We start from the raw sequence: 26,838 nt of genomic DNA, 5'->3' as shown, positions 1-26,838 counted from the left end.
TTCCAGAAAAGAGCATACACATGAAGAATTTTTACGTACCCCAACTTCACAACCATCGGTTCGTCATTCATCTAAACATCATGGTTCCAAGAAAGCTAATAAGAAACCCAGTTCCTCTCCTTCTCCGCCACGGCGTGTCTCATCTGCAGCACCACCTGGCAGTAACCGACCTCGGCTGTCTTCTGTGTTGCCGAGGCGCACTGCTGGCAGCCGATCAACCTGTCAATCGCTGATGGCAGGAGCTGCTCCTGAACAACCTATGGATCAGGATCTTTTGCCTTTGGCTGAGTGCTGTTCCACGCTGTCGGTTGCTAGCTCTGAGCAGTTGTTGAGTTGACGGCAACCTTGGCCACAATCTTCCATTTTCTGTCCACCCTCTGTCCATTATCCATTGGAATATCTGCGGCATTCAAGCCAATCGGGATGAATTGATGATCCTCTTCCGATTCTACTCGCCGGTCATCTTATGTCTTCAGGAAACAAAGCTTCGTCCCCACGACCGCTTTGTCTTCCCCCATTTTCAGTCGCTCCGATTTGATCTCCCCTCTGTTGAAGGCACTCCAGCGTAAGGAGGACTCGTGATTCTTCTCCATAATACTCTCCATTATCACCCAATCCCCTTAAACACTTCCTTCCAAGCAGTCGCAGTCCGTCTTTCCCTTTCTGGATACACATTCTCTCTTTGTACAGTATACATTCCATCGCCCACATCAATGGCACGAGCTGATCTTCTCGGTCAGCTTCCACCCCCCTATTTGCTGGTTGGGGACTTCAATGCCCACCACCCGCTTTGGCGATCTCTACATCCACATCCGCGTGGCTCACTATTGCTAGACATCTTCCACAAAGCGGATCTTGTTTGCCTTAACACTGGGGACCCTACATTTTTGTCTGCCTCCACGACAACTTTCTCTCATTTGGATCTTTCGGTCAGTACCGTTCCGCTAGCTCGGCACTTCCGCCCTTGCTGATACACACTCGAGTGACCACTTTCCATGTGTCCTTCGATTGCAGCCACAACTACCATATAGGCGCCCGAGACACTGGAAGTTTTCCCAAGCCGATTGTACACTTTTTTTGTGTCTAGCGACATTCGATGACCGTCACTCTCCTAGCGTTGACGATGAGGTCACTCATATTACAGACGTTATTCTTACAGCATTATAAAGCCAGTTCTTGACGTTATAGCCAGGTGTGAATGTGCTTCTGCAACAATCTCATTTTGTTTCTTACCATTATTTTAGAATCTCAGTTTAGATGAAGAGCAGCATTTTATTCAAGTTGCAAATGACCAACAGTTATTTACACTACTGGCCATTAAAATTGGTACACCACGGAGATGACGTGCTACAGGCACGAAATATAACAGACAGGAAGAAGATGCTGTGATATGCAAATGATTCGCTTTTCAGAGCATTCACACAAAGTTGGCGCTGGTGGCGACACTTACAACGTGCTAACGTGAGGAAAGTTTCTAACCGATTTCTCATACACAGACGGCAGTTGACCAGCGTTGCATGGTGAAACGTTCTTGCGATGCCTCTAGTAAGGAGGAGAAATGCATGCCATCACGTTTCTGACTTTGATAAAGGTCGGATTGTAGCCTATCACGATTGTGAGTTATTGTATCGCGAGATTGCTGGTCGCGTTAGTCAAGATCCAATGACTGTTAGCAGAATATGGAACCAGTGGGTTCAGGAGGGTAATACGGAATGCCAGTCGAGATGATAGCCGTCTTATCCGCATGGCTGTAACGGATTGTGCAGCCACGTCTCGATCCCTGAGGCAACAGATGGGGATGTTCGCAAGACAACAAACATCTGCACCACCAGTTAGTCCGTGCTGCTGCAAGGACGAACCTGGGAGCACGAATGGCAAAACGTCAATTTTTTGGATGAATCCAGGTTCTGTCTACAGCATCATGATGGTCGCATCCGTGTTTGGTGACATCGCGGTGAACACACATTGGAAGCATGTATTCGTCATTGCCATACTGGCATATCACCCGGCATGATGGTATGGGGTGCCATTGGTTACACGTCTCGGTCACCTCTTGTTCACATTGACAGCACTTTGAACAGTGGATGTTACATTTCAGATGTGTTACGACCTGTGGCTCTACCCTTCGTTCGATCCCTGCAAAACCCTACATTTCAGCAGGATAATGCACGTCCACATGTTGCAGGTCCTGTACTGGCCGTTCTGGATGTACGACTGCTGCCATGGCCAGCACATTCTCCAGATCTCTCACCAATGGAAAACGTATGGTCAATGGTGGCCAAGCAACTGGCTCGTAACAATACGCCAGTCACTACTCTTGATGAACTGTGGTATCGTGTTGAAGCTGCATGGGCTGCTGTACCTGTACACGCCATCCAAGCTCTGTTTGACTCAATGCCCAGGCGTATCAAGGCCGTTATTATGGCCATAGGTGGTTGTTCTGGGTACTGATTTCTCAGGATCCACGCACTCAAATTGTGTGAAAATGTTATCAAAAGTGGTTCAAATGGCTTTGAGCACTATGGAACTTAACATTTGAGGTCATCAGTCCTCTAGAACTCAGAACTACTTAAACCTAACTAACCTAAGGACATTACCAACATCCATGCCCGAGGCCGGATTCAAACCTGCAACCTTAGCAGTCGTGCGGTTCCGGACTGAAGTGCCTAGAACCGCTTGACCACAAAATGTAATCACATGTCAGTGTTAGTATAATATATTTGTCCAATGAATACCCATTTATCATCAGCATTTCTTCTTGGTGTAGCGATTATAATGACCAGTAGTGTATTTAGTTAGCTAGTTTTATGTTCCATGATAAATAATCGCAATGTGGAATGAGTCATTTCATATTCACATCTCTAATTAATTTGTAAATATACGAGGTCTGTTAAATAAAAAGAGTCCAGAACTTCGTCTATAAAATTTTTCTACACTTTTTACTTATTATGCTTGGTCTCCTTAAACTATCTCTTTCACAATTAATACACAGCTTCCAATGCTGTTTCTATTTCTGAAAGTAACCTTGGTACGCCTCTAGCTGGATCACGTGAAGCACTGTCTGTAGCTTTCTTTTATCTTGTCTATCATTGCAAATCTTTGTCCTTTCAATGGGGTATTTAACTTTGGCAGGAAAGAGTAGAGAGGATAAGGCAGCAGAGTGATTTTTGTTTTTTGTGCAGTAGTTATGCACCAACAGGGATGAAAGTGCGGGTGTGTTATCATGATGCGAGTCATGAATTGTCCCTCCATATTTAAGGCTGTTTCTTCGCACATTTTCTCACAGGTGTCTCATCACGTCCTATTAGTACCATCAATTAACAGTTTGTCATAGTGGTACGAATTCTTGATGAACTAATCCTTCAAAGTTAAAGAAAACTATCAGCATGGCTTTTTACATTTGATGTGACCTGACGATTGTTTTTGGTCTAGGAGAACCTTTCCTGACCCATTGTGATGATTGAACCATGGTTTCAGCATCATCACCAGTTATGATTGTCTTAAGGAACATATCTTTCTCATTTGCATGAGCCAAAAGCTCTCCACACATTGGGAGGCAAATGTCTTTCTGGCCTTGACTCATGAGCTGTGGGACGGACTTGGCAGCAACACGGTGCATTCCAAGATGCAGTGTCAGTATTTCATGATGTGTTCAAACTGAAAAATTTACGTTCTTTTGCAATCTCTCAGACAGTCACTCTTCGATTTGCACGCACAGCTTGGTCGATGTTCCTGACATGAGCGTCGTTGGTAGACGTCAAAGGACTTCCTGAATGAGGGTCATCTTTTGCTTCTGTCTGCCCATTTTTAAACCATGCGAACCATTCGTAACACCAAGTGCCAATCACTGTAGGCCTTCTGCTTCATTTGGTGTGTGTCTGTAGAGGTTTCCTCGAGTTTCATGCAAAATTTAATGCAGATGTGTTGCTACTCTAACAGTGCCATCTCAAAATTCGCAAACTGTGAGACACAATATTCTGCTCAGTACAGCACTGTACAATAACTAAGAGATATACAACACGCAAATTTCTAGCAATTACACATTAAAAACAGGTGTGTGCAGAGACGCCAACCGCACGTCACTCCAACGCACCATTGGCACGAAGTACAAATATTCTGGAATTGTTTGAACAGACCTTGAAGCTACATGCTAAATATTTATCGATTTGTTTCTAATTTATTTTGTTTTTAAATATACGAATGTGAGTTAGTAATTCCTACCACCACGTTTTATGCTCTGCAGTTACAGAAATTCTTCTACAGAATAGCAATAGTTGTTAAGAAGAGATTTTTTAAGTTTGTTTTCAAATTTTACTTTGCTGTCTGTCAGACATTTTAGATCACTGGGTAAGTTATCAAAAATTTTTGTTGCAGCATTGTGTATCTCCTTTTGTTGTAATGAAAACTTTAATGTGGAGTAATGAACATCATTTTTTTTCTAGTATTGTAATTATGTACATAATTGTTCCTTTTGAACTATAGTGGGTTATTTACAACTGATATAATACAAACAATGAACTAGTTCATTTAAATCTGACATTATTAACATTATGAAATCTAATTAGAAAATGAAACAAAATCTTGTAATTAGCACCCAAATGTGTCAGCTGCCTACTCCAAGCAGTGTGACAAAGGCAAAAACACTTACTCAAATGAAAACTATACCTGTATTGGGTGTTTCCTTTAGCCTACGTATCAGATACTACAATACTTTCCAGCAGTGGCAGCTGATTTCATCTGCAAGCTGTCAGTAATAGGTTCACTATGGAAAAATTTGTAAACACACATATATTTATGGATTGCACACTTTGAGCTGTCCATGAGCAGAGGATGCTGATAGTGAAAGCTTGCGATCAGCTCATTGCAAATTGTCTGCCGAGACAACCCCCCTCCCCCCCCCCCCCCCCCTTCCTCCTTTTCCCAGAACAGCCAGCATTAGTTTGTAAAAGAAATGAACATGTAATTGGTTATTGCCCTGTTGAAGGTAGACAAAAGCTGATGGCAAGTAGCTGAAAGGACCGGGTACAGCGTCCTCGCTCATATTTGTAAATAGCATAAACAACTGCTAAGCATAACACCGCTCTTGAATCAATACTAGATTCACAGTGGCTGCTTGTTGCTACGGTGCAAGTACTATTATATAGCTAAGATTGGTAGCAAGCAGAAACATTCCAGAGTGGCACTTTCACCAATTTGTATGTCCGTTAAGTGTCAACCCTTCACCCTCTGTAATTGCATGGCAGTAAGAGGGTGTGAGAGCAATGACAGGGATCCTGAATCATCATTAGCAGCTATTTGTGATCTACTAGAAAAAGACTTCCTCTAGACTTTTCCATGTGTTATCATCTTCAACAACACACATCTGTGTTGTATCTGCACATTTTATAATGTCATGCTACCACACACCATTAGGTCATCATCTCCATGTTTTCTCAATCCAAAATTCCAGACAAGCACTCCTTTTGTTCATCTATTGTGCATTTCCCTGGCTGTATATTCCAGCCACCTCAACGAAGTAGTGTGTGTCTATTATTGATAAGAAGGGTAAGGGTATACTTTAACCAGTAAGTTGCCCCTCCTGCCTATATAAATATACACAACTTGATTGAAGTGTACTAGTGTCTCCCATTAAAGTATGGAAGTTAAACTTGCACATTTCTGCTGAAACAAGAATGAGGGGTGTCTTTCATTCTGTAGCCAGTTCCCTTATTCAGTTGTTTATTTTTTTTCTCTCTCTGCAGTTCCCAACATGCATCTGTTTATGGGTCACCACACAGCCCTAAAATATGGAATTGTTTTCACAGAAATAGTTTGTGTTTGTATAGTAAGTCAAAATTTATAATGCACACAAGTTGTGAACTTTGCTTTTTAGGGATGTCAGAAGTTTTGTATTGAAAATGCTACTTAGTTACTGAAAGCAGCTATTTTTATTCTCATGTTTATTTTATTTGCTGTCAGTTTTGTAATTTCCTAACTCTGTGCTAAATATAAAAGCTTGTCAGGTGTTTCTATGGCTTCATTCTTATAGACACTGATTTTATTTTTGATGTGTCCTTTACTCATTACTTTTGTTGTATTATTATTTATTTTTGCACCTACTTTCAAGTTTGCTCTGTTAGGTTCTTCCATCTGAAGTTGATGTTTTTCTGCACTGTAGTAGTACAATGTGAGTAGTAAAATGATGCTGTTTCCAATATGTTCTGATGACACACATTCTTCCCCCCCCCCCCCCCCCCCCCCCTCACTGTTCAAGGATCTGAGAACTTCCTCTAGGATGGCTGAGCATTAACTATGGTTAAATGGAATTTCCTTGTTTGTCTTCCCTATTAAGTTCTATTTCCCAATATCTTGATGAAGTGTGGTTGCACCTGTAGTGTGGATGTATACCTTCTGAAGTATACTCACTTAGACTGAATTCGTGCCTTGGTAATGTAGATTTTGTTGAAATGATCTAAAGTTTTCTCAAAATGTATGGCAACTTGACATACTGATAATTCATCTTCAATGCATTGCTCTGTGACTTAGTTCACAAGATGCAAACAATCCACTGTTCTATATCTGCTTGTAAATTTAATGTGTTACACTTATTGCCAACAAATTCTACTAAATTTCTTAATTGTATTTAATATTGTTTCCTTATTTAGTGAAATGATGGAACTGAGGAAAGTAAACTTTTCATTTTGTTCAGTGGTTTCATTATCAACAGTCCACTTGCAGTGGGTACAAACATCGCTTAACTTTTACTTTGTGAGATACCAATATTTTATTCCACCATTACTTTCTGTAATTCAAACAGATCTATTGGAAATATGTCTTCAGAGCCTGAAACTAAGTTATTGAAGCAGTTGACTTTTTATCACCAAGTAAGAGGAGCACTTGTAGCATTGAAATTATCACCATAATAATAGCAAAGCTACATAATTAATTTTGTGTTTATTTTCAGGTATGCGTTGTTAGTAGTTATGCATAAGAAAATCCCCCCATCCCCTCCATCTCCTTTCCCCCTTCCTGTCACAGTAGCTATCATACTACTAAAGGATTGAAAACAAAATAGCACAGTCCATCAATGAAGCAGAAATGAGCTGTCATATTTTTGTGGTTCTTCTAGTGATCGGCTATGGTACTCTAGTATGGGGATTTTGTTGTGTACAGTAGTGCTGACACACTTGGAAATAAACACAAAATTAATTACGTATGTTTATTTTTTCTAGGTAATAATTGAAACATTGACTAACCTTTGTTTATTGAGAGATTTCTGAACTGTTGTTTTACTACAGTGAAGCTGCGGTGTCAGAACCTGAAAAAAAGAAGACGGACTGGACGGAGCACAAGGCTCCGGATGGCCGCACATACTACTACAACAGCACCACTCGCCAGAGTGTGTGGGAGAAGCCTGATGATCTGAAAACACCGGCAGAGGTAATTCTTTGTGCTAGTAGTTAATTTTTTTAATAATCGAGAAAGCTCATTTTCTACAGTTAACCTGGCTCTGTTACATCCCTCCAACTGGTTCATTATTGCTGACTTTTACATTTGACGGTAACAGTTGTTAGCCTCGGAAAGGTTTTTAATATTTTATTCCACGGTAATCACCACCACATCTTATTCACTGACCTCACAGTTGCTAGCATTATCTGTAGGGTCATTATAATTAAACATTTTCTACATTAAACATTTGTGGGAACATTTGTTAGGATATGCGGAGGAAAAATAACAAGTAAACCAATCTTTGAAAGAAACACATTGTAATCTCCCCTTGAGAGGGTAACATTTGTTAATTGCATGCCATGTTTACGTACCAGGTTACAAACATTGCTCAATGTGATGACTATGTTCAGCTGTTGTGACACAGTTAGTGCACTGCTTGAAGATTGCACATTGCGTACTGCAGTCCTCAGCCGTGACAACACTAACTTGTTCAACAATTTGTGGCAGAATAGGCTGTTGGCCTCTCCCAGGAGCAATTCACAAATCACCATTTAATCTGAACTTCTGATTCATGTTCTCCAACCCTGGTGCAGAATAAGAACCTTTGTATACCTTTAATGTATCAATACTTATGAGGAGCAGCATCACAATTGCTGTTATTTTGATAGAACAGTTTTATGACTAAAGCCCTGCTCACATTCTCGAGACCCGTGTTGACTGTCTACAACTTTAATGCAAACAGATGCTTGTGTTCCAACCCAATGTCACAGTACCTGTACTGATGCCTAACAGCAAGTAGTGACACTAACACTAATAACAACACAAATTCTGCAACACACAGTCCAAACATCAGTCCTATTTACCCATACGGTAAATTGTTTTCCGTCAACATTGGCTCAAGTAGTGGAAGTTCAATTATAACTACCCTCTATATACACTATGTGAAAAAAGTATCCGGACACCCCCAGAAACATATGTTTTTCATATTAGGTGCATTGTGCTGCCACCTACTACCAGGTACTCCATATCAGTGACCTCAGCAGTCATTAGACATCGTGTGAGAGCAGAATGGGACGCTCTGCGGAACTCACAGACTTTGAACGTGATCAGGTAATCGGGTGTCACTTGTGTCGTATGTCTGTATGCTAGATTTCCACACTCCTAAACATCCCTAGGTCCACTGTTTCTGATGTGATAGTGAAGTGGAAATATGAAGGGACTTGTACAGCACAAAAGTGTAAAGGCTGATCTCGTCATAATGTAATAGGCAGACATCTATCCACACTATCAGATAGGAATTCCAAACTGTATCAGGATCCACTGCAAGTACAATGACAGTTTGGCAGAAGGTGAGAAAACTTGAATTTCATGATCGAGCGGCTGCTCATAAGCCACACAAAATCGCTGGTAAATGCCAGAAGATGGCCCGCTTGCTGTAAGGAGCCTAAACATTGGACTTTTGAACAGTGGAAAAACATTGTGTGAAGTGACGAATTGCTATACACAATGGCAGGGTGTGGGTATGGTGAATGCCTGGTGAATGTCATCTGCCAGCATGTGTAGGCCAACAGTAAAATTCAGAGGCAGTGGTGTTATGTTGTGGTATGTTTTTGATGGAGGGGTTTGCACCCCTTGCTTTGCATGGAACTGTCACAGCACAGGCCTACACTAATGTTTTAAGCACGTTCTTACTTCCCACCATTGAAGAACAATTCAAGGATGGCGATAGCATCTTTCAAAATGATTGAGCACCTGCTCATAATGAATGCCCTCTGGCAGAGTGATTACATGACAATAAAATCCCTGTAATGGCTTGGCCTGCACAGATCCTGACCTGATTCCTATAGAACACCTTCGGGATCTTTTGGAACGCCAACTTCGTGCCAGGCCTCACCACCTGACATCGATACTGGTCCGAATACGTATGATCACATAGCGTAACTTGGTAACTGAGGTGTCACACTTAATCAAATGGTGCCTTTGAGGGATGGCCTAGACAAGACCTTATTCAAAATAAAATCACCTTCGGTACTTTTTTTATAAGAGAAGGTAAGAAAAATTGCCACGGATGAGTAACTGTTACTTTGCTCTAAAGAAGAGCAGAATTCTGTTTCCTTATAGCATTGGTGTGCGTTATTACAGACAAAATACAGGGATTTTGCTTCAGCCTAATTTTCACATCATTGGAAAGATGAGTGAGATAGAGATTGTATCAGTAGTGGTGTTGCGAAACAGCTGAAATCACTAACATTGAACAAAGTTCCAGGGTTCAGTGGAATCTCTATCGTTTTTTATACTAAATTTGTGGCTGAGTTGGTACCTCTTTTAACCAGAATTTACTTAGATCCCTGTGAACAAAAAACTGTGCCCAGTTGTAGGAAGGAAATGCAAGCAACACCCATTAAAAGAAAGGCAGCCGAACTCGTACACAAAATATTGTTCAATATCCTTACCATTCATTTGTTGCAGAATCTTAGAAAATACTGTGAACTTAAATATAATAAGGTATGAAAAGAGTGACCTTCTCCATGCTAACAAGCATGGATTCTGAAAGCATTGATTATGTGAAACCTTACTTGGGCTTTCCTTACAAGACAGTGTGAAAGTCATGGATTGAGGCAGTCATATAGATGCAGTTTTTCTCAATTTCTAAAAAGCATTTGACTTGGGACCACACCTACTCTTCTTATCAAAAGCATGATCCCATGGGGAATCAAGCCAAATTTGTGAATGGATCGATGATTTCTTGGTAGGGAGGACGTAATATTATCTCGTATGGTGTGGGTAACAGGCCACTTTTTTGCTTAAAATGTATGTCAAATAGAGGAATTTTAAAAGCGGACACGCTCATGTTAAATAGTTTTTGTATGTGGTACTTACCTGTTTTATACGTTGGCTTCATTGCCTTCGGAATATGATTATTATCTCAAGATTTTCCTGTGCAAAGAAATCTGAAGCTTTCCAGGATTGTAAAAGTTTGATGGATCACTAACTAGGAAATAATAAATACTAAACAATGGAAAGTCCAGGATGGACTAATGACAGTATTATGAAAAGGATCTAAGCAGATTCAAAAGGATGCAGGTTGCAGTACGTACTGGGAGATGAAGAAGCTTGCACAGAATAGAGTAGCATGGCGAGCTGCATCAAACCAGTCTCGGGACTGAAGACCACAGCAGCAGCAGCAACAACAACAACAACAACAACAACAACAACAGTGTACCGCTCTCCATGTAGCAGAGATGCTGAGTCGCAGATAGGCACAATAAAAAAGGCTGCCAAGCAGTTTAGCTTTTGGCCAAAAAGACTGTCACCGAAATTATACCCCCCCCCCCCCCCCCCCAAAAAAAAAGACACACACACACACACACACACACACACACACACACACACACACACACACACACACAAAAAAAGACCATAGTCTCTGGCTCCTGAGGAGCAACAGTGCATGATGGGAGAAGCAATTTGGATGGGGGGGAGATGGTAAAGTTCTGCTTGTAGGGAAAATACAGGGATGAGGTGGGGAGAGGGTAGGGCAACTAGGTGCAGTCAGGTGGGTTGACTGAGGTAAAATTGTGAACTTCACAAAACAAAAAAGTTGTATCCTTTGATTATAATGTCACTGGGTCACAATGGGAATCGGTCAACTCAAATAAATACCTGGGTGTAATGCTTTATAGGGATATGAAATGGAGAGATCACATAAGATCTGTTGTCGGTGAAGCAGGTGGTACTTCAGTTTATTGGTAGACTACTGAGGAAGTGCAAACAGTTTGCAAAGGAGATTACTTTGAAATCACTCATGCGACCCATCCCAGAATATTGCTCAAGTGCGTGGGACCCTTTCCAGGTAGGACTAACGGGGGATATTGAATGTACACAGAAAAGGGCAGGGTGAATGGTCACAAGTTTGTTTGAACTTTGGGATAGTATTGTGGAAATGCCGAAGAAATTGAACTGGCTGACACTTGAAGATAGGTGAAAATCATCCCTGGAAAGCCTATATACAAAATTTCTCAAGATCCAGCTTTGAATGATGAATCGAAGAAAATACTTCAACTTTCGATGTATCAATTCCATTTGTATCGTAAGGACAGGATTAGATTGCTTACAGCACATGCACAGTGGTTTTAAAATAGTTGTTCTTCGTGCACTCCATACGTAAATGGAACGGGAAAAAGCCCTAATAAATGGTACAATGCCATGTGCTTCAGTGGTTTGCAGAATATTGATGTATGTGGTCTGATCAAAAAATTCCTGAACTTGTGCTAGTGCGTTATTGTGATTCAAGAGCAATGAATTTTGTCTCACCACATTTCAGGACATTTCCTTCTCACATTTTCGTGCAGGTGTCACAACACCTCCCGATAGTACCATCGATTAACACTTTGTTCCTGTGGCACGAATTCATGATGAACTAATCCTTCGGAGTCAGGGAGAACTATCAATATGACTTTGATATTTAACCTGATCTGACGAGCTTTTTTTTTTTGTTGCGGAGAATCCTTGCTGACCCGTTGTGAAGACTGAACCGTGGTCTTAACATTGTAATTGTAGACCCACATCTCATCACCAATTTTGAGTTGTGGTTCACTTAAGGAACATCTCATTCTCATTTGTGCGATCCAAAAGCTCTTGACAGTGTGAGCTGACGAGCTTTTTGGTCTTGACTCGTGACCCGTGGAACGAACTTGGCAGCAACATGATGCATTAAAAATTCTGCACCAGGATTTTGTGATATGATCCAACTGAATTGTTACATTCTCCTGCAGTCTCTTGGACAGTCAGTCTTTGATTTTGATACACACTTTTGTTGACGTTCCTGATACGATCTTTGTTAGTATACATTGAAGGGTGTCCTGAATGAGGGTCATCTTTATCTTTAGTGTGGGCATTTTTAAACATATGAACCATTCATAACACTTGAGTATGCCTTAAGCACACATTACTGTAGGTTTCCTGCATCATTTGGTGTGTCCCTGTAAAGGTTTTCTTGAGTTTATGCAAAATTTAATGCATACACATTGCTACTCTAACTTTGCCATCTCAGAATTTCAAACTGTGCCAATACAACGTTCTACGCAATACATCACTGAATAATAACAGAATGATATACAGCAATTAAACTTCTGGCAGATAAACATTAAACACAGGCATTTGCAGGGATGCCAACAGCATTACTCTCCAACACACCATTGGTGCGAAATTACGAATGTTCCAGAATTTTTTGAACAGACCTCATAGATGTAGGTTCACATTGATAGTTAGTTGTACTTAACTTACTCTCAGGTAGAGGCAGATACATTTAAAGACTCTTAGCTGGAGTTTCAGCAAAATGTATTTTTAACTGGTCTGTTACATAATTTAAATGATCTGGAAGCATTTTCAATATTTTTCCACACAGATTTAAATGGAGAGGCAATTATTTTACATCTATTGATACCGAGTTTTTCAAACCGGCAGTAACTGCACTTGTGGTTGCATCTTGAGATGCTAATTAGCTCCATGTAGCAGAAGTTTGAGGGCCATGATATCTATGAAGTACAGCTGTTGATTGGCTTCCAGGAGGCTGAAAAACCTTATTGTAAGATAGACATACCACCCACCACATGATAATGTTTCACTGATTACAATGAAGGGGAACCAACTGTGGCTGAATGTGCATCTGGCCCTGTCTCTCTGTGTCTATTATGCTTTGATGTGATATTGATCAATGTTTAATAGTAATGTTTTCATAGAGTTAAAGATAGTTTTTTTGTTTCTCGCCAGAGCATGTAATGAAGACACACAAAGTTTGTGAATGTCTTGCTAGAGTGCACTACAAAGCAGTAGCTTAAATGTTATTTCCTAGGAAGCTTTTAACAAACAGTTAGATTAGCCAGGGCACAAGACATATATCTTGTTAATTTCTGTTGCTACCAAATTCCTTGCTTGTGAAATACATTTGCTTGGTGAAATGTGTTACTTAAGACAGTTTTTATTGCCATTACTTGGTGTTTTTGCAATTCTTGCATTAAATAGAACTGTCAATACCACGTATTTTGAGACACAAAAACAGATAGGACACTTTGGTTCTTGATAATTTGCCCACATTCGTGACAGATTGGCAGGCTTCTTTGGTATAGCCACTAAGAGCAGTGTGTAGTATTAAGTTAAAGATTTAAAGGGAGTTGGAAGGCAATTTTTATCCCTATTCTGCCAATGCCATTCCACTCTTTGAATATTATACTTTCCAAAAGAACTGTGTGTGCTAGATTAGTGAAATCTTTACTGAACACACTTGCCTGGATTTACAAGTAAAATGAACGAAATGCCTCTTATTGATTTCAAGTAAAAATGTTTTAATCTTTCACTAAAAAATTTTCGCTTTTTTTATATGTTAGTCATCATGAAACAGTTTCTGTTGGGACGGTGGTTCTCAGTTTACTTACTACCATTCTGAGTACAAACTTGCCAAAATTTAGATTTTCAAGTTGTTTAGTTCTGAAAACAATGGTATGTGAAAATCATAAAATTTAGTTTTAAGAAAAATCAGGTGAACCATACTAAGCATCATCTGAATCATACTGATCTTTTCTTCTCTTGTTCCCTCTTCTTTTCTGTCGTCCTTCTTTGTGCATTTTAAATTAGCAGTTTCTGCTTTGCAGGTTCTCTCTTTTTCAATCTGCACCAAGGGTTTTGCTGTATTTGCACTACACTTTATGCCCAAAGCTTCCAAAACATCCAGTATCCTTATTACTTTTATCATTGAGGCATAAAATTGCATCGCAAACACCGAATTTGAGGGTTGTAATCTGAACAATGAGATTGACAGGAAGTGCAAAATGACTAAGCAGTAGTGCTAGATGCTGCCTACAGCAAAATTAGAGAGACCTTAGGAGAAAAGAGAATCACCTGTATGAATATCAGGAGCTCAGATGGAAAACCAGTCCTAAGGAAAGAAGGGAAAGTGGAAAGGTGGAATCAGTATATAGAGGCTCAATACAAAAGAGGTGTACATGAGGGCAATATATATAGGACGTAGAAGAAGATGAGGAGGGAGATATGATACTACATGAAGAATTTGACAAAAATGCTGAAGGACTCGAGTAGAAACGAGGCCCCGGGAGTAGACAACATTCCATTAGAACTACTGATGGCCTTGGGAGAGCCAGCCATGACAGAACTCTTCCGTCTGGTGAACAAGATCTATGAGACAGGCAAAATACCCTCAGACTCCAAGAAGAATATAATAATCCCAATTTGAAAGAAAGTAGATGCTGCCAGGTGTGAAAATTACTGAACTATAAGTTTAATAAGTCATGGCTGCAAAATACTAAACTAATCCTTTATACAAGAATGGAAAAACTGGTAGATGCCGACCTTGGGTAAGATCAGTTTGGATTCCGTAGAAATGTAGGAACATGTGAGACAGTAATGACACTACAACTTCACACAAAAGATAGTTAAAGGAAAGACAAACCTACATTTACAGCATTTGTAGACTTAAAGAAAGCTTCTGACAACATTGACTGGAATAATCTCTTTCAAATTATAGAGATGGCAAGGGTAAAATACAGGGAGCGAAAGGCTACTTAAAATTTATACAGAAACCAGATAGCAGTTATGAGTCAAGGGGTACGAAGGTTAAAAGTGGTTGAGAAAGGAATGAAACAGCATAGTAGCCTGTCCCCAGTATTGTTCAATCTGTATATTGAGCAAGCTGTAAAGGTAGTAAAAGAAAAATTCGGAGTTTAAAGTCCAAGGAGAAGAAATAAAAACCTGGGGGTTTTCTGATGACATTGTAATTCTGTCAGTCAGATATGGAAGAGCAGTTACACAGAATGGACAGTGTCTTGAAAGGAGGATATAACATCATCAAAATCAAAACGAGGATAATGGAATGTAGTCGAATTGAATCATGTGATGCCGAGGGAATTGGATTAAGATATGAGGCGCTTAAGGTAGTAGATGAGCTTTGCTCTTTTGCAAGAAAAATAACTGATGATGGTCGAAGTAGGGAGGATATAAAATGTAGGCTGACAATGGCAAGAAAAGTGTTTCTGAAGAAGAGAAATTTGTTAATATTGAGTATAGATTTAAGTGTCAGAAAATCCTTTCTGAAAGTATTTGTATGGAATGTACCCATGTATGAAGTGAAACATGGACATTAAACAGTTTAAGAAAGAAGAGAATAGAATAGAAGTTTTTGAACTGTGGTGTACAGAAGACTGCTGAAGATAAGGTGGGTAGATCACGTAACTAATGGAGGTATTGAATCGAATTGGGGAGAAGAGAACATTGTGGTACAACCTGACCAAAAAAGGGATTGGTTGGTAGAACACATTCTGAGGCATCAAGGGATCACCGATTTAGTACTGGAGGGAAGCGTGAGGGGTACAAATCATGAAGGGAGACCAAGAGAGAAATAGAGGGATGTAGGTTGCAGTAGCTACTCGGAGATGAAGAGGCTTGCACAGGATAGAGCATCACGGAGAGCTGCATCAAACCAGTCTTTGGACTGAAGACCACAACAATGACAAATCTGAACAAATAACAGTTTTTTTATAACTGGGTCCATATGACAGAATCCACACATTCATTATAATTTTTGTGTTTTCTCATGAAGATATTTCTTCAGCAAAGTATCCTTACAATGATATCTTGATATAGGTTTAATTTCATTCATTACTGCAGCAGCTAAAGAATGTTTGTAGTCACATGTTGCACTTCTCATGTACTTACACAAAGTGCTAGGATCATTTGAGCAACGAAAATGCTGAGGATATTCATTTGTGGAAAGCTTATGGAAAAAGATATACCATACAGCTTTCTTAATGTTTTCTAAATTCCCATTTCTTCTTATGACCAAGCCCTAATAATTCTGTATTTTATCTGTTTCAATATTAAAAATGCAAGGAAAAGATAGATAGAGATGACACGTTAACTTGCAGATAGTCACAATGGAGACACTTACACAGTAGATTGCGGCCACAGCTTTCACCAGAAAAAGAATGAGAAGCACACACACATTCATTCACACTAGCAAGCACACCTCACATACACAGATGACCACCATTTCCAGGAGCTTGGACCAGAATACAACTATCACTTGGAATGGCAGCAGCAATCTGGAGGAGGTGGAGAAGGGGAATGGCTAGCAGTGTGCGGGTGGGGACAGAAAGGAGTGCTGTCTGTCGGGTCATGCAGGGACTGGCTGGAATGCCAACAGGTGCAGTGTCAGGCTGTTGTCAGGCAGGGAGGTGGGGAAAAAAGGAGTGGGGAAGGACGAAGATGGGCAGATGCATTGACAGAGGGCGGCACGCAAAGAGGGTGAGGGGACAAGGAAGGGGGGAGGTCATAGGTCGGAAGGGGGGGGGGGTAAACTGTTTGGCAGAGGGTGTGTGGTGGGGGGGGGGGGGGGCAGTGAGCTACTGTAGGCTGGGATAATTATGAGAGTGGAGACTGCATTGTAAGGGTAACTCCCATCTGCTCAGTTGAGAAAAGCTGTTGGTGGAGGGGAGGATCCAGATGGCACGGGTAGTGAAGAAGCCATTGAGATCAAGCATGTTATGTTCAGCTGCATATTGTCACAGGTTGGTCTGCTTTGTTCTCAGGCACAGCTTGGCAGTGACCATACGTTGTGGCAGACAGCTGGTTGGTAGTCATGCCAATATAAAAAGCTGTGCAGCATAGCTGGTATGCAAAATTGCCATTTTCACAGGTGGCGTGAATGGAGTAGGGTAAGCCTGTGACAGGACTGGAATAGGAAATTCCTGGTGAGTGGATTGAACAGGTCACGCACTTGGGTCCTCCACAGGGATATGATCCTTGTGGAAAGAGATTTTGATTGAGAGTGGCATAGGGATGGACTAGGATGTTGTGCAGGTTGTATGGGCGATGGAAAACCACTTTAGGAAGGACAGGAAGGATCGTGGGTAGGTTAAAGTTTCCAGTGCAAGATGGTGTTGGGTGACAAAGGGGGCACTCCTTTATGGTTGGTTCTTAATGGTATAAGGGGAAATGGCACAGGAAACCTGTTTGTGGACTAGGTCTGGGGGATAGAGCCTGTCTGTGATGTTAGTCAGGTAACCTTTACCACATATTTTCTTACCATCTTATCTTTCACTTTTCTTTTAATAATCCTTTCAACCTGGACTCTATTCTCTTCTGCACTTGCCCAGTGCATTCTATTTTGGAAATTAATACTAGGACCATAGGGTTCTTCTGCGCACATCTGCTCATAAGCCTTGTCTCACCATCCCCTAAATACTGTGTGAGCTAATACATTAATTTGCCACGTATTGATTAAAAAATCCTGAGAACTCCTGTTGCTTGCATCGCACCATTTGGACCAGCATAATTCTTCTGATAGTTGTGTTCATCATCGTTCTCAGTCTCACTGTCACAAATCATACAATGTTTGCTTAGAACCTCTACATCATTTACCTTGCTGGTATCAAATGATGTAGCCATAACAACACCATTTAGTGAATTTTGGCCACATTTCTGCCAGCTGCCATCGAAACACGCACAAATATTGCCACTTCCACTGTCATCACTTTTCGGAGTGCTGCTTTAGCTGCTTCCTTCATTGAAAGGTTACGGACATCAGCAACAGAAGTTCCATTAATTTCAATATGAGTCATAAATTTTGCCAGTGGATTTGGAATGTCGGGCATTGCACAAAAGAATTTGCCTGCTTCCATCTGTTTACCAGTTGATCTGAGACCATCAATTAGCCTTATGTTATTCTCATACGGATCTTTATTTGCCATTTGCGATGTCATTGCTGTAGCAACTGTGTCACACTTTGCAAAATTCAATGTCAGTTTTGACACAATTCCTTTGCAAAGACACTGATTCATTCCGAAAGATATGTCACCACCACATATACCATACACAGAATTTTTGGAAATAAACCTCAGAGCACACTGAAGTTCACAATATTTCCAAATGAGTGTTCATTTCCACAAGCTTACTGCGAAGGAATGCCATGAAGGCACTGCAGGTTTTTTTTTTTTTTTCCCCCCCCCTTGAGATACTGATTTTCTTTACATCTGACGTTCTAGGTTCCTTTGGCCCACTAAGCTCATTCTCCTTTATATATGTATTTCCTCTGAATTTTACTTTGGGCAACAATTTTTATAAAAATGTGTGAAACCAAAGAAAATTTAAATCAACACTTACTTCACTAAGAACCAACAATAGACTCAAAAACAATAACAAACATGATTGGACCTAAGGATATCGATAGTAGCTACAAGATAGGAAACCCTGACATGATAAAACAATATGAGAAGCGAATGGTTTATAAGGAATATCAGAATCGGTACAATTTTCTCTGCATGATGCAAAAAAGAAAACCGAGCATCTGGAAAACTTGACTCACTAACAAATTGTGACATTTATACAAAACATAAACTGTTTTACGCAGGGAATAGTGGGCTTTCCAAATATGCAAAAATCTATTTTTGAGCCCGTTTGCCTTAAACAAACCACCTTCATGCTTATTTTTTCCACTAGAATTTCCAACACCTTTTGTTGCCAAAGCTTTATTTTCAGGTGACTGCAGTTAGGTTTTTTAGTAGTACTTCTGCTTTCCACTTTGTGTCAGGCATCGAGAATTTTCTGAATGCATCAATGAAAAACATGCATAATATCACTTACACCTTATGAAAATGTGTGTTCCTTTTACAGTAAAATTTGACTGAAAATTGTATTTTTGTTAATTTACACTTGTCATTGGAATAGCATTTAACATTTTTAATAGTTATTTTGATTTTAATGTATTCAATTACTGTATTATTTTTTTCATAGCTCCTGCTATCAAAATGCCCATGGAAGGAATACAAGTCCGAAAGTGGCAAGACGTATTACCACAATGTTGACACCAAAGAGTCGCACTGGACTATGCCTAAGGAGCTGGAAGAGATAAAGGCTATGATTGCTGCAGAGGAAGCGGCAAAGTACGTAACTGATCTGAAATGCTTGTAACACATAAGATTATGAATACTGAGCCAGAGGGTGCCATAGGCAAACAGTGGACTTGTTTGGCAAGGTTTACTTGTGAAAAAACTATTTTTAAAACTCAACTAAGTATATTATGAAATTGTGCATCTAATTCCTTGTGTGATTTCATCTAAGTATGAACATGTGCTTGTCTGTTATGTGGCAGTGCATCAGGAGGACAATAAATATCAGCAAAAGTGTGTGTGTGTGTGTGTGTGTGTGTGTGTGTGTTTGTTTTTTTTTCATGGCGTTGTTGGCATCGCAACTCCCCTCTCCCCTGCTCCCCTCCCCCTTCAGAGCACACGCACCTGCGCCCCCCCCTCCCCCCCCCCCCCCGCCACACACACACACACACACACACAGACACGAGATCAGAAATAGAAGTATATCCATGCCACTACTACTGAACTCTGGCTTATCTTTACATTGCTTTCATCGTTCCTTCCTTTTTTATTCATCTCCTGCTTTTCTTCATAACCTCCTGCTCCTCCTCCTCACTGCAGTCAGTATTTTCGTATGCCTCTTCCCCCAGTTCTACTCTGTTGTTCCCTGACGTCTTCCGCTGCATCTTTTTTGTAATTTTTTAATGCCACTATAATTCTGTATTACTACTTATGGTTTCTTTCTACCTTAAGTTTCAATATTTTACTATCTATATTTGGCAGCTAATTATTAGTACGTTAGTATTTGTCTTGGCTGTGTGTCTTAGTTTATCTTTCCTTTCCATCTCAAAAAGCAATTATTTAAATTGCAAAATGAATCTTTCACTTTTCAGCCTAGGGTGGTCTGTTTTAAAACTGCCTAGTAGGTTACAACAGTGTGCCTGACTGGGACTTGGACTTGGGAACCTGCCTTTCACTGGCAATGTGCTTACTGTCTAAGCTATCCTAGCATGGCACATGACCCACTCTCACAAGTTTACTTCTGCCAGTACCTGCTTCCTACTTTCCAGACTTCACAGAAATTCTGCACGCCTTGGCAGACCGGGAAGAAACGATATTGTGGAGAAATGGCTCACTTGTATACCATTCTGTCTCAATCAAAACCCGATTATTGTTAAGAGGTTAGCCACATTACTGTATTGGCATCTATGTAGTGTGTCGCAATGACCTAACCACGCGACACCACCCATCCTCTACAGGTTGGCAACCGTCTCTCGCCCACCTCTGGTCCCGCCCATAGTCGCAACCGCTGCTATGAGTCCCGGGATCGCGCTTCCACCTGCCATCCCGCCCGTGGCAGTCCTGCCTCCTCCCGGCACCGTACCACCTGCGGTGCACACTCCCCCAGCCACGATCGCTGCAGTGACACCTACGGCAGCTGTCGGTGCGAGCGGGACACCTCCCCCGGCTGCTGCGGCTACTGCTGATGCTGCGGCAGCTGGTGCCACCGGCTCATCTGCCCTCGACCAGGCTATGGCTGCCACACTTGCTGCCATCAACAGCACGCCCACAAAGACGCCGACACCCGACACTGCAGGTACTGTGTATCGTTATAACTTCTAAGGAAAAAAATACTAATATTCCCCATAAAAAGGACACTGCTCTCTTTGGAGCACTTTTGGTGCGGTGAAACCGCTCCTGTATTGTTATGTGACCTCCATCTCTGATGTAAGTCATGTCAGTAAGGTGATGTATGTGAGCCAGTTGTTTGTAAGGGAGCAGCACAGTAAGATGGATCAGTGAGGAGATGTGACAGAACGGCAGAAAAGTTGTCTTCTTTGGCCATGCCCGAAACTATACCATGAATGAAGTTGCCATTGTGTTGATGATCTGTAAGTAACAGTGTTCTGCTTGTGGCTGTGTAACAGCATAAGAATGTTGGTCATAGGAGGATGCTGGCAGATTCCACACACGTCATGCCTTGCTGTTGATAACCAGCTTAAGACCTGACAGGTATTGATGCTGTCACTAAATGTATGTCTATATCAACCAGATCCCAAGCAACATTGTGAAGAAAACTTCATGCAATGGACATTTGATGTCAGGTGCCTGGCAGAAGGCCATTTCTCACAGCAGCACATAGAGCTGTAAATTTTCTTGTGGGGCCAAACAATCCAAAAACAGTGTAGAAGATGACTGGGGGTGTGTCGTGTGGCACGATGAGCTGCAGTCTTGCCCCTTTTCACCTGATGCGATACATCAAGTGCACTGACAGCCCAATGAGAGGTTTAAACCACAGTGCGTGGAGAGAGTTTATCAGGCTGGAGGTGGTACTATGGTGTTTTGGGGTTGAAGGGTGGGGAGGTGGGTGGAGTTGTCTATTTTTATACAGATTTGAGCCCATTTATTCAGGCAGGTTGCTGTGAACATTCTCAGGGTGAGAGTTGCTCTTTCTTGTACACTTCACTGTTTGTATACTGTGGACACTTTTGTCTTTAATGATAACAGCCACATTCACAGCAGTTGTGTGCATATGGTACCCCACTAAATCACTTGATCTTAATCCCAAAGAAAATGCCTATACCCAGGCCACTGCAACTTTCCATTCAACATACTTGTTTCTGGTTGGCAGCATAACAGTTTAACAAGTGAAGAACAAGAGATGCAAGGCGTGGAATGTAAACATAAACGATGTGTATTGTATATGGTTTCTGCTGCCGGCTTATGTTGTACTGTGCTTTGTTTCACTGTGGTATTGGAAAATGACACCAAAAAGACTTTGTTTGTCTAGTGACAATCCGTAGGGTGCCACTAAACAGCCAGGCACTGGAGTTACTACGGAGAACTCATGTGTTTTACGAGCGAGAGAAAGAATACTTAAGTATTTGTGGACAGGCATCAATTCCTGCTGATAAAATTGCTGAAGGAACATAAAAAAACTCTTGGAATTAGTGCAAGAACAGTTGTAAGTAAGAGAATGTCACTGCTCATTGCAAAAGTTGAAAGATATAGCTGTAACAATTCTAAGCCGTCTGGATCAGATAATATAGTTTTAGTGATCCCTGGACAGAATGGAAAGCAGTCTCACTCTGTCACTGACTTAGATTCTTTCCAGAATGATGCAGTTGGTTGGCATCTTTATGCTTGCTACACCAAGAAAGAGTAGTGTACCATAGCAAAGTTACTATTGTTGTTAAAAGAAAGTGAGTACTTCAAGGGTGGAAAAGTCACTGAAAATTATGCAAACTATTGGTAAATGCTGCATGGATGACACTCCAAGCAGTAGCAGTCATCAGCTGTCAGGAACAGGAGATGGGGTAAATGTGGTCCATGCAGGCTCTTCCAGTGATTTTGTTCCTGATGCACTTTTCGTTTTTTGGTCCAAAAAGACAGTGATTGCCCCAAAGATGTGGATCACATATGACTTGTTGAGTTTTTGTGGAACCTTTTAAATAGTTTCCTGTCCCTACAGCAGTTGCAGTGGACAATGCTTCATATCATTCAGTGATACTGAAGAAAGCCCCCAACCACAAACTATTGCTGGGAAATTATTGTGCAGTGGATACAGATGCTGCTGTTATATTCCCTTGTTGAAGAAAATAGCCTAAGATGGATACATATGTAGTAGATGAAATCGCCGAGGAGAAGCATCGTACTGTAATAAAGCTGCTACCGTATCATTGCCATTCCAGCCCATTTAGTAAGGAGTGATGTGAAGACATGAGTAAGGGGCACTAACAAATCCATTACGGTAACAGAGGTCGAAAGGCTATTGCGTGAAGCTGTTGCAACTGTGTATGCAGCCTCATGGAGGAAAAAGGGTGAGCATGATGGAAAAACATATTTGAGCAGCACAGACAATGGAAGGTATCATCAGTGACCATGAACAGGTAGTGATTTGACTTCATGTTGAAGACGATGACAATGATGATGAAGGCAACGTGGCCAATCTAACTTGATGTAAAGTGAACTGTCAAGTGCAACGTTTCGCTGGCACAGTTATAGGGCTGTTTTGAAGATGAGGGAAGTGGTGCAGTCATCATCCTCACAGTTTATAAGTAGCGATCAAAAAGTTACCATTTGAAGACTGTGCAGTCTAGCATTGGTATACCAGTTGGGCAAAACTGGTGTGACCATTGAGGCAATCGTACCACCGAGACACCAGGTTGAAGATACCCACTTTGTAAAACACTGTTTAATGCTGCATGAAGGAGTCCATAACTGCCTGCTGCACATCCTCATCCAAAAGGAATCATTGATTTTTGAGGACTTTCTTAAGGGACCAAAGACGTGATAATCGCACGAGAGAGATGCCTACATGTCGGTGCCTACCCCCCCCCCCCCCCCACGACTTGTGCTGTGTTGCGTATATGTTGCACCACCGACACCCTTAAATTGAAACTTTTTGATTCCCTCTTATAGGAGTGTAATGAACTCTTGTCATTAGTGAGGGGTTTCAGTAGAATTAGTTGTTCAAACATATATGTGTAGACTCTCTTCCTTGATGACGTGGGTCTGTTATCAAGCCAAGACGTGCACGATATTTTTTTAACAATGTAGTGCTGTTGCCATTGAAACACACATCTGTAATCTGGCACTTCTGTTTTAAAACTCAATAATATGATACTGTGTATTAGACTTCCACATTATTACTGAACTGTTGTTGTTGTTGTTGTTGTGGTCTTCAGTCCTGAGACTGGTTTGATGCAGCTCTCCATGCTACTCTATCCTGTGCAAGCTTCTTCATCTCCCAGTACCTACTGCAACCTACATCCTTCTGAATCTGTTTAGTGTACTCATCTCTCGGTCTCCCTCTACAATTTTTACCCTCCACACTGCCCTCCAATGCTAAATTTGTGATCCCTTGATGCCTCAAAACATGTCCTACCAACCGATCCCTTCTTCTAGTCAAGTTGTGCCACAAACTTCTCTTTTCCCCAATCCTATTCAATACCTCCTCATTAGTTACGTGATCTATCCACCTTATCTTCAGTATTCTTCTGTAGCACCACATTTCGAAAGCTTCTATTCTCTTCTTGTCCAAACTAGTTATCGTCCATGTTTCACTTCCATACATGGCTACACTCCAAACAAATATTTTCAGAAATGACTTCCTGACACTTAAATCTATATTCGATGTTAACAAATTTCTCTTCTTCAGAAACGCTTTCCTTGCCATTGCCAGTCTACATTTTATATCCTCTCTACTTCGACCATCGTCAGTTATTTTACTTCCTAAATAGCAAAACTCCTTTACTACTTTAAGTGTCTCATTTCCTAATCTAATTCCCTCAGCATCACCCGACTTAATTCGACTACATTCCATTATCCTCGTTTTGCTTTTGTTGATGTTCATCTTATATCCTCCTTTCAAGACACTGTCCATTCCGTTCAACTGCTCTTCCAAGTCCTTTGCCGTCTCTGACAGAATTACAATGTCATCGGCGAATCTCAAAGTTTTTGCTTCGTCTCCATGAATTTTAATACCTACTCCAAATTTTTCTTTTGTTTCCTTTACTGCTTGCTCAATATACAGATTGAATAACATCGGGGAGAGGCTACAACCCTGTCTCACTCCTTTCCCAACCACTGCTTCCCTTTCATGCCCCTCGACTCTGACTGCCATCTGGTTTCTGTACAAATTGTAAATAGCTTTTCGCTCCCTGTATTTTACCCCTGCCACCTTTAGAATTTGAAAAAGAGTATTCCAGTCAACATTGTCAAAAGCTTTCTCTAAGTCTACAAATGCTAGAAACGTAGGTTTGCCTTTTCTTAATCTTTCTTCTAAGATAAGTCGTAAGGTCAGTATTGCCTCACATGTTCCAACATTTCGACGGAATCCAAACTGATCCTCCCCGAGGTCCGCATCTACCAGTTTTTCCATTCGTCTGTAAAGAATTCGCGTTAGTATTTTGCAGCTGTGACTTATTAAACTGATAGTTCGGTAATTTTCACATCTGTCAGCACCTGCTTTCTTTGGGATTGGAATTATTATATTCTTCTTGAAGTCTGAGGGTATTTCGCCTGTCTCATACATCTTGCTCACCAGATGGTAGAGTTTTGTCATGACTGGTTCTCCCAAGGCCGTCAGTAGTTCTAATGGAATGTTGTCTACTCCCGGGGCCTTGTTTCAACTCAGGTCTTTCAGTGCTCTGTCAAACTCTTCACGCAGTATCGTATCACCCATTTCGTCTTCATCTACATCCTCTTCCATTTCCATAACATTGTCCTCAAGTACATCACCCTTGTATAAACCTTCTATATACTCCTTCCACCTTTCTGCCTTCCCTTCTTTGCTTAGAACTGGGTTGCCATCTGAGCTCTTGATATTCATACACGTGGTTCTCTTCTCTCCAAAGGTCTCTTTAATTTTCCTGTATGCAGTATCTATCTTACCCCTAGTGAGATAAGCTTCTACATCCTTACATTTGTCCTCTAGCCATCCCTGTTTAGCCATTTTGCACTTCCTGTCGATCTCATTTTTGAGACGTTTGTATTCCTTTTTGCCTGCTTCATTTACTGCATTTTTATATTTTCTCCTTTCATCAATTAAATTCAATATTTCTTCTGTTACCCAAGGATTTCTAGCAGCCCTCGTCTTTTTACCTACTTTATCCTCTGCTCCCTTCACTACTTCATCCCTCAGAGCTACCCATTCTTCTTCTACTGTATTTCTTTCCCCCATTCCTGTCAATTGCTCCCTTATGCTCTCTCTGAAACTCTGTACAACCTCTGGTTCTTTCAGTTTATCGAGGTCCCATCTCCTTAAATTTCCACCTTTTTGCAGTTTCTTCAGTTTAAATCTACAGGTCATAACCAATAGATTGTGGTCAGAGTCCACATCTGCCCCTGGAAATGTCTTGCAATTTAAAACCTGGTTCCTAAATCTGTGTCTTACCATTATATAATCTATCTGATACCTTTTAGTATCTCCAGGGTTCTTCCACGTTACAACCTTCTTTCATGATTCTTAAACCAAGTGTTACCTATGACTAAGTTGTGCTCTGTACAAAATTCTACTAGGCGGCTTCCTCTTTCATTTCTTAGCCCCAATCCATATTCACCTACTATGTTTCCTTCTCTCCCTTTTCCTACACTCGAATTCCAGTCACCCATTACTATTAAATTTTCGTCTCCCTTCACTATCTGAATAATTTCTTTTATTTCATCGTACATTTCTTCAATTTCTTCGTCATCTGCAGAGCTAGTTGGCATATAAACTTGTACTACTGTAGTAGGTGTGGGCTTCATATCTATCTTGGCCACAATTACTGAACTATGTCGAATAATTCACAGTTGTAAAATACCAGCATACCTTATTTACAGGAAAATGGAATAAATGGCAGAAACCAACATAGGCAGTATGAATTTGCAGTCCATAGAATCTTAGAAATGCACGATACAATATGGTTTCTACTGTTTACCTTAGAAGGTAGATTGGGGAAGACAAAACCGATGTTTGTAGAATTTGCTCCTTTACAAAAAGTTTTTGACAATGTTGACTGGGAAATATGCTTTGAAATTCTGAAGTCGT

General features: G+C 40.9%; 1 protein-coding gene across 2 annotated transcripts in view; it reads left to right on the top strand.

The window, feature by feature from the left end:
* The window catches only part of LOC126293413 (pre-mRNA-processing factor 40 homolog A-like), a 150,117-nt gene that overhangs the window by 43,678 nt on the left and 79,601 nt on the right, over window positions 1–26,838 (top strand). For both annotated transcript variants that reach the window (XM_049986636.1, XM_049986637.1), the window contains exons 4-6: window positions 7,278–7,419; window positions 19,231–19,379; window positions 20,564–20,901. In XM_049986636.1, coding sequence (XP_049842593.1) covers window positions 7,278–7,419; window positions 19,231–19,379; window positions 20,564–20,901 — 629 coding nt within the window. The remainder of the gene's footprint in view (window positions 1–7,277; window positions 7,420–19,230; window positions 19,380–20,563; window positions 20,902–26,838) is intronic.

The sequence above is a fragment of the Schistocerca gregaria genome, chromosome 10, assembly GCF_023897955.1.
Source record: "Schistocerca gregaria isolate iqSchGreg1 chromosome 10, iqSchGreg1.2, whole genome shotgun sequence".
NCBI lineage: Eukaryota > Metazoa > Arthropoda > Insecta > Orthoptera > Acrididae > Schistocerca > Schistocerca gregaria.
This window is presented reverse-complemented; position numbering and strand designations above follow the sequence as displayed.